The 13,959-nt window shown below is 38.3% G+C and overlaps 1 protein-coding gene across 2 annotated transcripts; it reads right to left on the reverse strand.

Annotated features, from left to right (window-relative positions):
- Nucleotides 1-7,180: 7,180 nt before the first annotated feature.
- etaa1a (ETAA1 activator of ATR kinase a) lies at nucleotides 7,181-13,632 on the reverse strand. Of its 2 annotated transcripts, none has more exons than XM_079864571.1 (6): nucleotides 13,359-13,632; nucleotides 12,747-12,881; nucleotides 12,594-12,667; nucleotides 12,396-12,505; nucleotides 9,784-11,324; nucleotides 7,181-7,942 (listed from the first exon to the last, which is right to left on the reverse strand). In XM_079864571.1, the coding sequence occupies exons 1-6, from the start codon at nucleotides 13,495-13,497 to the stop codon at nucleotides 7,821-7,823; spliced, it is 2,121 nt and encodes a 706-aa protein (XP_079720697.1). In that variant the 5' UTR covers nucleotides 13,498-13,632; the 3' UTR covers nucleotides 7,181-7,820. The 2 variants fall into 2 exon arrangements, with proteins under 2 accessions (XP_079720697.1, XP_079720698.1); XM_079864572.1 differs by having other exon boundaries at nucleotides 7,195-7,942; nucleotides 12,747-12,878; nucleotides 13,359-13,587.
- Between the last annotated feature and the right edge of the window lie 327 nt (nucleotides 13,633-13,959).

A 13,959-nucleotide genomic window follows, 5' to 3' on the forward strand; every position in this document is an offset into this window, starting at 1 on the left:
AGTGTTCCAACCAATCACCGACAGGGGTGGGTGTTGTGAGGTTTTGCGCTCGTGATGGCTGCACGCGAAAACCTCACAACACACCTTAAATTGTCACCAAAAATGTTTGGGTGAACTATCCTTTTAAAGGCCCACTGAATTGTCTTGAAACACGGAAAACAGGGTGGGGACATATCAAACAGCTCCTCCCCTCATAGCCAATAGCGTTTAGTCTATATCACAGCTTGCGAGAGCCGTTGAACTCAGTTAAGCAGCAGTTTCCTCCTAAGCTCTAATAGTTTCTCCTCCTAATCCTCCATATCGCTTTAAAATATAGCATTCTGTGCAGAATTCAAATGAGTCTGATACATTTTCTGGTCTGCGCCGACTTAAAGGAACACTCCACCGTTTTTTGAAAAAGGGCTTATTCACTTTCTTTCCTACATTTAGATAGGTGGGCAAATGCATTTTTGTCTCAGTGCATGCATTGTTTTAGTTTGACAGGGTTGGCGCTAGCTTAGCTTAGCATAATGAATGGAATCCTTTGTTGCCAGCTAGCATGTCCTGAGTAAAAGTGATATAAAAAATTAAAACAACCCACCTAATTACTTCTTGTGGCCTGCGTATTCACAAGAAGTACAAATAGCGATGCACTAGGCGATTTCCTAGGCAGATATTGACTTATATATTAAGGACTATATTAGGGGGAAGCACAGGCGAAGCACTGCTACTTGGGCATGATATCTCTGCGCCCAAGTAGCAGTGCTTCGCCTGTGCTTCCCCCTAATATAGTCCCAAGTCAATATCTGCATAGGAAATCGCCTAGTGTTAATCTGCATCGCTATTTGTACTTGTTATGAATACGCAGGCCACAAGAAATAATTAGGTGGGTTTTTTAAAAAATTTATATCACTTTTACTCAGGACATGCTAGCTGGCAACAAAGGATTCCATTCATTATGCTAAGCTAAGCTAGCGCCAACCCTGTCAAACTAAAACAATGCATGCACTGAGACAAAAATGCATTTGCCCACCTATCTAAATGTAGGAAAGAAGGTGAATAAGCCCTGTTTCAAAAAACGGTGGAGTGTTCCTTTAATCATATGATCTGCTGTGCTATCGTGTCTCTGGACCGAAGCTGTGGCGGTTCGCGTGACACTAACATGAAACCAGACTTTATTCACCTCAAGAGAAAGCATATTTACACTGTCTGAATCTTTCCTTATCCCCTATATAGTGCATTGACATGTGCAACATGTCCCAACAAATGACTGATTTCAGCTGCTTCAGCATTTATCCATAATGTAGTTTTAGATTCTAGAGAGCATTTGATTGGACAGAAAATCTGATGAGAAGCTGAAGTGCAGAGAGATGCCATCAAAGTCATTGATCCGTATTGGCGGGAGAGACTGAGACTGTAGATTTGAATGCTTTTATCTTTTAAATGCGAATTTTGCCATTGTTTTGAGGCACAATAGCTTATAGGTATTCAGTAAGACTAACATATTCACACACACTACAAGCCAAAAAAACTTCAATTTTGATTCATGGGGACTTTAAAAGTCTTAAAGCTGTAATATTAGTTGTTTGCCGCTAGGTGTCAGTGATACACAAAAAAAACTAACGAACTCAAAAGGTTGTTGAGTGAGTCAAGGATGCAGTCAAAGGGGGAAACCCAGCTAACAATTTGTGGTTAGTTTATGGTTATAATAAGAATAACACTTAAAACCACTAGATAACGTTTTGTATAAGTTCTCATTAGGTTATCACAACAACAAAAACTCCCTGTAACGTTCAGGGAAGGTTAGAATTTGGTTACAGAAAAAATAACCTACAATTCCGTTAGGAGACGCTAGCGGGCAGAAATCACTCCAAAGAGGAAATATCGCCTTATAGAAACGTTTACCAAATCGAAAAGGTACTAAATGTTGTGTCTTTTGAGAAAAAAGAAGGTTATCTTAGTAGTCTTTTGCTTTACAACACATTTCCCTGGCAAAGACGTTAAGTTAAAACAGCCAAAGTTGGTTTGTTAGTCTTAGCTTGTTTAAACTAGCCGTTAGACAAGAGGATCAGAGTTTCACATTTTAGATTAGGGTCCAATTCTTAATATTAACTAAACATTAACTATGAATTTTGCCTCAATAAACTCCGAATTACTGCTTATTAATAGTTAGTAAGGTATAGTTGTTAAGTTTAGGTATGGTAGGATTAAGAAGGTAGAATATGGTCATGCAGAATAAGGCATTAATATGTGCTTTATAAGAACTAACAAACAGCCAATATCCTAGTAATATGCCTGCTAATAAGCAACTAGTTAATAGTGAGAATTGGACCCTAAACTAAAGTGTTAATGAGTGTCTTTATAGCCCACATCAGAGATCTTCGGATGACCAGCTTACATTACACAAATGGATGTGCTGATATTCATACAGAACACATTTTGTAGTCTATTAATTGATGACTCAGAATAAATCCTCAAAAATCCACAAATTTGACATGCAAAACCCTAGTAATGACACTGGTTTCACTTTATTTTGATGGTCCCTTTATTTTGATGTTTGATGGTAACACATTCTGTTGACTATAAGTAACATTGCACCTACATGTCAACTAACTCTCATTAGAGTGTTAGTAGAGTATTAGTAGACTGGTAGGGTTAGAATAAGTTGACATGTAGTTACAAAGTTACTTATAGTCAGAAGTATGTCTGTTGGGAGAGCATCACAATAAAGCGTTAGCAGATATTAAGCACAGTCTACTACTCTAATGAGAGTTAGTTGATATGTAGTTGCAAAGGTACTTATAGTCAACAGACTATCAAAATAAAAGTGTTAACATGGCATGACACTTTGTTTAAACCACAGGGTAAACTTACAACAGACATTTTCCAACACGTCATTTTTTTCCTTGCAGAAACCGAGTCCCGTACTGGATCTTTCTGCAGGAGAGATTCAAGACCAGCCCTATCAGTCAGCATCAGGTGAAGCACAACAGACAAATTAGAACATCTATCAATTACAACACACACACACACACACACACACAGAGAGAGAGAGAGAGAGAGACAGACTGGTATTTCCCACACACATGCATACACATACACACACACACACACACACACCAGAGGACACTGATCCACTTCCAGAATCTGTGCCCCAGTAGGACAATAGTCTTGGCCTCACAGGTTGGCATTTCTCAGGCTCGGCGTCTGGGACAGCGAGCGGTATTTTTGTATCGGTGTCCGTACTGATTGGGAAGGAGAATAATTGATGAAACTGAGAGAATCGGAGTAAAGCAGAGAGGAGAGCGGGTTCATCTGGAGTTCAGGTGTATTCTCAGGTGACTTTATTCCTGAACACAGGCTGCTGATAAGCATGTTTATCGAGCAGACAAAAGGACAGTGAGGATCCAGTTGCTTCAGTTTAAACCTGCTCTCCGTCTCCATGTGCTGGCGATGGAAGGCCAGACAGGCTCTAAATGGAGCAACAAAATGCAATACGGGGATAAATGGTGCAGTCTCTTACACAGAATTTGCAAGTATTCCTATGGGCTCCCACACATTTGACCAGGGAATTTCCATGTGTTTTAAGACATTTATGATAAGGATTTTAAAAACAATTCAAATTCATACTGATTCACTATAAACCGTTCAGAGTTGGACTGATTTTGTGAAGCGCGTTGATATAGATGCTTTGAAATGAACCTACTCATAAAACTGATTCACTAACAAACCAGACATTACAATGACATTCAAGCAAATTATGAGATATAAGAAAAATATATGAGAGTGTTATTATTCACACTTTCTTTATTTCCTATGCTGGAAAGATGTATGACATACAGTGCTGGTCAGAATTATTCGCCCCCTTGGTAAATATGATCAAAGATGGCTGTAAAAAAATAAATCTGCATTGTTAATCCTTTTGATATTTTATTAAAACAATTAGCAAAAATCTAACCTTTCACTGAAGTAAAAGAATTGAAAGTGGGGGGAAATCAGATTATGAAATAAATGTTTTTCTCCAAAACACGTTGGGAACAATTATTTGTCCCCTTTTATTAAATACTTTTTGCAACCTCCTTTTTCCAAGATAACAGCTCTGAGTCTTCTCCTATAATGCCGGATGAGTTTGGAGAACACCTGACAAGAGATCAGAGACCATTCCTCTTTACAGAATCTCTCCAGATCCTTCAGATTCCCAGATCCATGTTGGCGCTTCTTCTCTTCAGTTCACTCCACTCATTTTCTATAGGGTTCAGGTCAGGGACTGGGATGGCCATTGCAGATGCTTGGTTTTGTGCTCAGTGACCCATTTTTGTTTTGATTTTGATGTTTGTTTTTGGATCAGTGTCCTGTTGGAAGATCCAAACATGGCCCGTTATAAGATTTCTAGCACAGGCTGTCAGGGTTTGATTTTTTATCTGTTGGTATTTGACCGAATCCATGACGCCATGTATCTGAACAAGATGTCCAGGACTTCTGGCCGAAAATTAGGCCCACAGCATTAAAGATACAGCAGAGTATTTCATTTTACACATGGGGTACTTGTTTTATCTGTCCATCAGAGCTGTTATCTTGGAAAAAGCAGGTTGTAAAAAGTATTTAATAAAAGGCGGCAAATAATTGTTCCAAATGTGTTTTGGAGAAAAACATTTATTTCATAATGTGATTTGATATATATATATATATATTTGAATTTCATTCATATCCTATTTTATAATTAACATTATAAATAAATAAAATGAATGAATATGATTCATTTTTATAATGTTAAACATAAAACAAGTTATAATATTATTTTAATATATTATTATATCAAAAAAGTAAAAAAATATATAAAGCTGTTAATAGTTAGACAATTGACTTAAATAAAATACAAACAGAAAGAAAACACTGTCATCAAAGTTTCCAGACTTTATGACCAATGGACTTCCGTGACTTATAATTTATTAAAGCTTACACTCACAAATCAAAATTCTCCAGTCAGACAACCCAGCAAGCAACTTTGCGTTTAAAAGACGTCTAATAGCCGTCCAAACACAGCCCAGACGTCTAGGCTAAAACAAGGCAAAATTTGGGCTGTCAGTGAAAATTTAATAGAAGTCTAAACCAGAGCCCAAGAATAAACTAGCCATCAATTAAATAACAAAGAAACGAAAATGCACATTGCTTACATGATGGAATATCATACATCTTGCAAGTTATTTTGGCAAAAACAACATGTAACCAAATTCAAGGTTATTTTGGCAAGACGTGGGTCACTCATAGCCGGACTATATCGGGTCTATAGTTAACATAGACAGTGAAATGACGGCTATTGCTTGCTGGAAAAAGATGTAAATCATTGTTGATTTCTTTCAGGCTTGGGAATCATAATTGTAATGACGATTGTAATGACGACACCATGCCGATGTAGGCCTAATTCTAAAGCCCACTTTACACCAGACACGTTCTGCCTCAACAATGTGTCAAGCTACCGAACTGCTGTAAATTGAGACCATTTTTCAGCTTTAATAGCAGTCACATCAACCTAATGTGTTGTGTGTACTTGTTAGCGAACTAGTGGTTAATGAAGCACAGATGTAGACCTTTGACTTCAGCCATGTAATCCTCAGGTCAGTCCCATATCAAAACACACACTAATCTCAGCATGTACGACATGAAGCTCACCGAAGGCCCTATTCATGCTGTCCTCATCAGAGTTCAGTCAACACATGGTCCAGGTAAGTGCCTGGACGCTCCGCTGGTCAGGTGAAACCGCATCCCGGGCCGCGGGGGCTTTTCATAGTTCTGTGCGCTAGCTACAGTTACACACCGGCAGGCTGATAACAAGACTCGACTTTCAGGAGCACTCATGTGTGCCGCAGGTGTCCGAGGACAGCTAATGATGAGAAACAGCCCGCCTGAGAGGCCTTACGCACTCTTACACCCCTTTACCTGCACGTTTGTGCTTAAAGGCAGGGTAGCCAATTTGTTTTATAAATACGTTTTGCTATACACTGGTTGAAACTCTCTTCACATACTGATAGCAATCAATAATAGAAGTGGTCTAAATATTCAAATGTGCACATGTATCTTCTGTGGAAGTCTCAGGACCCAACAGTGCTCATCCAATCATTCCGATACCTGCCTGTCAACATGTATTTACATATCTTTGCGCATCTGCTCGCGCCGACATCACTCGTCATCTGCGCATTCTGTAAGTCTATGCAGAGTTGTAGACAGACGTCAGTCACTGAGCCCCACAAACAGCAGCCGCCTTTTACAGTTCCTCCTGAACCAAAACAACAGCTGATGCTGCGTTTCAAGCCATGTCGTAACTGTAATTAAGAGATGGCAACCCGTGACGCTCTACCCGGAGCTGTTCACGTCCTCAGACTCGGGTTTGTGCGTTTCAGTGTCAACACTATCAACACCAAAACGAATCTGCAGCAGTCAGGTGGTACAACTAGAGCTCTGTAATTTGTTTAGGTTCATTATTATTATAATGTTATGTGCTTTGAGACATGAGGTAGTTTAACACTTTGCAGACTCTGCGGATTCATGTGTCCTGAAGGAGGCGTGGCTTTGGAGACGCTCTGAAGGGAGGGTGGGATCTCATGCTATCAATGCTCAATACAATTTCCAAATTGCCAACCCTACCTTTAAAGGAATAGTTCACTTTAAAATGAAAATTCTGTCATCATATACTCACCCTCATGTTGTTTCAAACCTGTATGAATTTCTTTCTTCTGCTGAACACAAAAGAAGATATTTAGAAGAATGTCAGTAACCAGACAGTTTCTGGGTCCCATTGACTTCCATAGTATATATTTTTTCCTACTATGGAAGTCAATGGGACCCAGAAACTAGCAGTTACTTGGGGTAATTTTGGCACTAAATTAGACCAGTCTTCTTGTTTATGTAACAAACTTAGTTATTATGAACAGTCTTAAAGAAAAAAAATTTTGATGACTTGTAAGACTAGTCTTAGCAAATTGCAGTCACAGGCCTGGAAACCCCAGCACCCAAATTTCCAAAATGAATGTTCAAAATGACCGGGAGAACCTGAAAAAGATGAATTACGATGACGTGTCAGTTTGGCCATTTCAATCTGCTGCTCCTGATGCAACTCTGAAACGAAGCATATAGATGAAATACAGGATATTTGTAAATTATTTAATATTCCCTTGATTACAATGACAGTTCCAACTCAATAAATACTGTACATCACTTACTTGAAGTCACTTTATTATTCTGGGCTTCTTATTTACAAAGACTCATACATTGACAAAAACAGTAAAAATCAACCAACCAACATTTTTAAAATTTCTTCTTCATTATAAACTGAACAAGAGTGATTTCCTTTAAACATTGTGAAAATAAAATGTTTAAAATAAAGATTGAAGGAAATATTTATTATACAATTTACTTAGAAATGCATCAAATTCGCATTAAAGTGACTGAAGTGAAAAGGGCAGCTCCCCCTGATTTCCTAGTAACCAATGGGGATCCATTGAGAACGTCATCATACATGTTTATCAAAAACAAAATGTTGATCTAGGATCTCTGATGCCCAAAAAGAAACGTTAATGGCAAAACATTAGACCTTAGATCAGCATTTAAATGTTCTACACATAAGAATGGCCCTTAAAGCAACAAAAGCCATTATTCCAACAGTTTTGGTAACATTGTCCACAAACAAGTGGCATGATGCAGGACAATTAGATCCATGAAACTGCACAGGTTTGTTGTTTATAATGGGAACAGCTTTAGTTGTGATGTAGAAACAGTGTAACTCTTTATATAGACATAGACCTCTGCAAGTCTGTTTTGTTGTACATCTCCATAGTAACGCTGTATCAGAAAGGAGCTCTGAGGTTCTGATTGGCCAGCATCTTGAGTCTCCGCCTCTCCATAGCCTGCTTCTTCTTCCTCTCGATCTCAGCATCACTGCACCTCGCGGCTTCAGACTTACACACGTCTACAGAAAACACACACACAAGGAATAAGCAACACTTCAGGAGAGTTTGCAATTAAATAGACAAGTCAGATATTTGGTGAATATAACACCAACAAGGGTATTTGATTAAATAAATATTACATTTCTGTTTAATTATTTAACAGCCATTTAAAAAAAAAGAAAAAAACATTAAAAAAAACATCTTACCAACCTCAAACTTTTGAACAGTAGTGTATAATATATGTATATTATATATACTATTAATGGATGTTTGATTTTTGCATTGTTTAAGAACTGTACAGCACATTGGCCAACTAACTGTTGTCAACTAATCTATGATTATTCTGTAAAATGATTGACCTTATGTGACAGTAGTAGTGAATATTGTTTATTACTATTGATCATATATAAATAAAAATGACTAAATATTAGGAATGAACAATATATTGGCCACCATATCGGTATCGGCCGATATATGTTCATTTTTTATATTATAGTCATCGGCCTGATAAGAAAATTTGGCCGATATTTTAAAGCTGATAAATAATTAATTATTTCCTTCAGCTGAGACACTTCAGATGCACACTGTTCGCCATTATGGTTTTGAATTGCTTGAAAAATGATTGGAATCACTTTGAAAAAGGAAAATACAATAAAGTGCAACATGTGCAGCGCAAGTCTGTCATATCGGCTACATAAAATTACAATGAGAACATTATAATTGTGTGCTTGGTACATGGCTTTTAATGGTGAGACTTTTGTTTTTGTAATCAGGCTCTCAAAAATTATATCAAAATTTGGATTTAGATTTATCAGCCAATATACAGTGCTATGCATAAGTTTAGACACCCATGCTAAAGTTGACTAAAAAGAGGAATAAAAAATCATCTTTTGGTAATTGAACTTAGTGCCTTAATTAAAAAAATGAGGAAAAATCCAACCTTTAAGGACACCAATTTTCTTTGTGAATGAATAATGTATCGTAAATAAATAAATGTTCTTCCTTGAAATACAGGGTGCATAAGTCTGGACACCCCTATGTTAAATTCCCATAGAGGCAGGCAGATTTTTATTTTTAAAGGCCAGTTACTTCATGGATCCAGGATACTATGCATCCTGATAAAGTTCCCTTGGCCTCTGGAATTAAAATAGCCCCACATCATCACATAGCCTTCACCATACCTAGAGATTGGCATGGAGTACTTTCCATAAGATCATCTCTCAATGCAAATCAAACCAGCTATTAGGCTAACTGAAATAAAACCATGCCAATCTCTAGGTATGGTGAAGGCTATGTGATGATGTGGGGCTATTTTAATTCCAGAGGCCAAGGGAACTTTATCAGGAATCATAGTATCCTGGATCCATGAAGTAACTGGCCTTTAAAAATAAAAATCTGCCTGCCTCTATGGGAATTTAACATAGGGGTGTCCAAACTTATGCACCCTGTATTTTATGGAAGAACATTTATTTATTTACGATACATTATTCATTCACAAAGAAAATTGGTGTCCTTAAAGGTTGGATTTTTCCTAATTTTTTTAATTAAGGCATTAAGTTCAATTTCCAAAAGATGATTTTTTATTCCTCTTTTTATTCAACTTTAGCATGGGTGTCTAAACTTATGCATAGCACTGTATATCGGTTATCGGCTTTCAAATATAAAGAATTATCGTATCGGCCAAAATTTTGATATCCGTGCATCGGGATTCTCCCTTGTGAAAAACTGGAAAATGTGCTTGATTGAAGTGAAAGTCTACCTAGATTTTTAATTTTTTTACCCTATTGTAGTTCTTTAGACATTTAAAGATATCATACCCCTAAAAACCACTTGCAATCATAATAAAACAAAGAGTATGTACCTTTGGTGAGGCCCGGCGCAGACCTGAACGAGTCGCTGTGTGGCTTCTTGAACTGGTGACTGTCTGATATTCTCACATCTGATTGGAGGACGGCCAACACGCCCCTCTCGTGACCCTGCTGTGAGGAGCTGCTCACCTGTTTAAATTTATACGGCCCATTACTTAAAGGACCAGATGGTCTCATTGTGTCACAAGACACATTAGAGCCGAGTCCTGTAGGCCCAGAATTCACAGCATGTGCTTTCTGCCCATACAGAGACGCTGATGTGTTTGCACTGGACATGGAAACATTAACAGTCGGCCTTTTGGGTGGATAAGGATGAGCAAATACAGTTTGCTGACTAGCCGTTTCACACGGTTTGTTTTGTGCTGCTTTTGTGGTGTTGTGTTGGCCATTTGTGTCTGGGGTTTCAGACTTGCCAGGTAACTCCTCAAGATTATCACACGCCTCACAAAACAGATCATCGTCCTCGGCTCCGTCATCCCAGATGTCATCAGATGCAAAAAAGGAATCCAAGTCTTCATCTAAAACATCACTGAAGCCATCTTGGCCTTTAACACCATCCTCTTCTCTTTGTCCAATACCTTCAGAGTTTGGATTTTGGTGCGTGCTGGGCGGCTTTGAATGAAGGGGTTTTATAGTACTGAGGCCGGTGGACGGCAGCATCTCTTTGGTGTTTGAATGGAAACTGCGCGTTGAGGAAACATTGTTGAGTTCAGATGAATTCTGAATAACCGGATGTTGTCGTACTTGAGTTTTGTGCTGATATTGCTGGTTCTGACTGGCATTAAAGCAGCTTGGAGCAACTGGCAAAGCTTTACTCACGGGAAAAACCTGATTTGTGCAATTATTTACAATGTGATTTCCAATTCTAGGCAACCCTCCACAAGGCTTCGCCTCTATCCGAGAGTCCAGCTGAAAAGTTTGTTTGCTTTTTGCCTTTTGCCCTTGAAGTGTGCCACATTTAACATCCTTTTTAGCTTCTTGCGAGTTGTTTGCCATTACACTTAAGGCAGTTTGATTCTTGTGAGTTTGTTTTTGTGTTGAACTGTGCTGTGGTGCAGCAAACAGATCTGGGTTTTGCGTCATCTCCAATAGCAAAGAGTCATCAAGTAAACCGTCGCTGCTCCAATCGTCATCAAAATCATCAGCATTATTAACTTGCTTACTGTCACTGTTTGCTGTCGTACAGAACGAAGAACCTTTTCGTGAATCACAGGCGTTCACAGCATTTCTCTCAGGGACAACCTGAGTATGAAAACTCGACGCCTGACTGAGACGCCCGCTGAGCTGCTGAGTCGGCCCATCAAAAAGGAAATCAAGATCATCCTCCATCTCCTGATTAAGCCCCCTTTCATCAACAGGCTTCTTGTCATTGGGTTCGAGAGCAGAACTCTTCATGACAGAACCGATGTGAGCTGTTGTGTATCGGTCACCATGTGAAGCCGGTTCATCCGAGCTCTGTTCTTGAGCTTCATCTTGCCTCATGTTGAAGTCAAACTGCTTCGCCAGCCGCATGAGATCTTCTACAGTGCTCTGTCTGCGACATACAAAACAGCAGAATTTAGACGAATATGGACAATAACTAAATGCATTAATATGATATACATTTGCACTTTTCTGTACCTTTTACTGTAAATGGGTAGTTGATGCATAAAATGTAAAATGCATCATCGCACCTTGACGCATTATAGTATTTGACAATGTGAAGCTGTTTGTGCCCATCTCAAATAATTCAAAAAGATCTTTTGGATTGCAGCCTATATTTAAGTTGCAAATAAAAAGAGAAAATAACACAATAAATAAATTTAATACAATTATAAAAAATTTTTACGTATGTTACATAAAACAAATATATATTACCACAGTGATTTTTAACCCATCCGTAATATTGTTGCGGAAAGAATCGAGCATTTTAGGGTTAATCATGGTCTGTTGAATGTACTTTGTTGATGCTTTTACACTTTTAAATTTCCTTTTAATGTTCGATGGTTGAACGATGAGAAGAATAATGTCATCTCATTGTGACCAGTTTTTAAAAAGAAGCATAATATTGTGTTCATAGAGTGAACACTTCACTGATTTTTTCACAGTTTAACGCAAGTTACACCCTTCATTCACGCAAAGCGTCATAGGAAAAAGGTGGATTGAGCATTTTTGCAGTGCATTGTGGGATTTATGACTCCCTGATCAGTGCCCTGACTACTGAACTTGGGAGCTGACTGAGACACACTCTTAAGCCGCGTGCATGATTTATAGTAGTCCTTTATGATTGTTTGTTTATCAGACAGTACGAATATGATCCACGCTGTAAGCCATGTCACACTGTGGGATTTCAGTTGTTATTAATATCAGACTGTACAGCGATTTAACATACGTTAAAAACAGACACACGCAAGAAGACTCTTCCAGAGTTTTACATCATCAATCTGTGACAAGTTAAGTGATGTGAGCTAAATTTACATGCGGGATTGAAATGGTGGCTAGCAAACAAAAACAATCTCTAGAGTTCAATTTGATCATGGATTCTCTTGAAAAGAAAAATGACGTTTTTGAAATGAAAAATTTAAATTAGCCTAAAGATTCCCCCTCCTACAGAACAGTGGCTTACTTTGTCGACACAGGCTTGGCTTTGGGTTGTCGTACTTCCGGTGTGCAGGGAATGGCACTGTCTCCAATCCACTGCAGTAAAGATGAATCTGCTTCTTCTAGTCTTCCACTCTATAATCAAAGAAATGACAACACACACACTTTGATATTTTGAACTGAAAACACAAGCACTGTAGCAGTTCACGCTCCTCGAGCAAACCTTTGGAGCGATCCGATTGGCAATGTCCGATATATCAACCGCTCTGACGTTTGCAGTTCTCCTTTGTCCACGACCTGAAGATAAATACACTTCTGTCATACTGCATGTTTAAAGAGGAATTTCAAAATGCACAATTCCAATAGACATTATTACCATGTCGAATGGGTGACGGAGAAGTCGTATCCCATATAATATCTTGATGAGAATCAGGATCATTGCTGGGGGAGTCGTCAGGTATCAGGCTTCTGAACTGGCCTCTTGCTGGACGTGTAGGCGTTTTGAACTCTGCTATAAAACACAGGCATTTCAAAAACACATGCTTTAGTGAAGAAACATGGCTGTATCTGATGGTTTTGCAATGCATATTAATCACCTAATGCAGAAACTACAAACTTCATAGTGATTTTATATGTTGGACTTTCCTATTATGTTAATCTTACATGTTTCATGCCCACATTTGACAAAATGTCAAAACACGATTCAATAATAAAAATTAAAAAAATGTAAATCATCAAGTTGAGGTCTCCACTTGACCAGAGCATTTTGCTTAAAGTTTGGTCTACTATTTCATTAAAATGTTTAATTTCATAACAAATACGTTACAAAATTACGAAAATAGTTACACAACAGGAATGGCTAAATACTTTCCGACGGGAATAAACAATGTAACATTCATAGAAAAGGCTGGTGCTTTCACACATGAGTTAGATGCGACATAAAGCACAGAAAAGCAGAATAATGAGTGTTTTTCGGGTGGTTTGGTACCTGTGTTACGGATCTGCCCGGGATTCAGTGTCGCTGCTTTCGGGCTCCGCTTCAATCTGTTTACTTTCGACTTCATCTGCGTCAGTTTGGCGATGTCAGTTCGCTCGCATTGTGAATCCTGACTGCGTCTGCCCTCCATGTTGTTGGATTATTCGGAATGTATACAGCGCAATATCTCATAGAGTTGATGTTATATTATTTCTGCTTTTCGTTCCCATCGTGAGCCTGGACTGATGATTTCGTATAAATTGTTCAAATATTCCGCCAAATACGCAATTCCTCCCAGGATTCATTGCGGAAATGTGCTCGAGGACATCCGCTGTGCGCAGCTGCTACGCAACGCAGCGACGCATACAACAAATAACAACCGACTAGACATGTTCGTTGTTTGTAATGTGACTGGCATTTAAATAAATAAATAATTTAAAAAACACATAATAGGAACATAGCTGTATAACGAAATCATTAAATATCTGAAAAAATCTTTAAAGACTTTATAGTTTTATAAAACTAATAGGTGTAAGTTAACGTTAATAAGTCTGTTTGAGCGAGCGCAGATCGGTTGTTTCATGTCAAATGTATAGGTTAGTTTTAAAATGTA

Source organism: Squalius cephalus (assembly GCF_949319135.1).
Source record: "Squalius cephalus genome assembly, chromosome: 2".
Lineage (NCBI taxonomy): Eukaryota > Metazoa > Chordata > Actinopteri > Cypriniformes > Leuciscidae > Squalius > Squalius cephalus.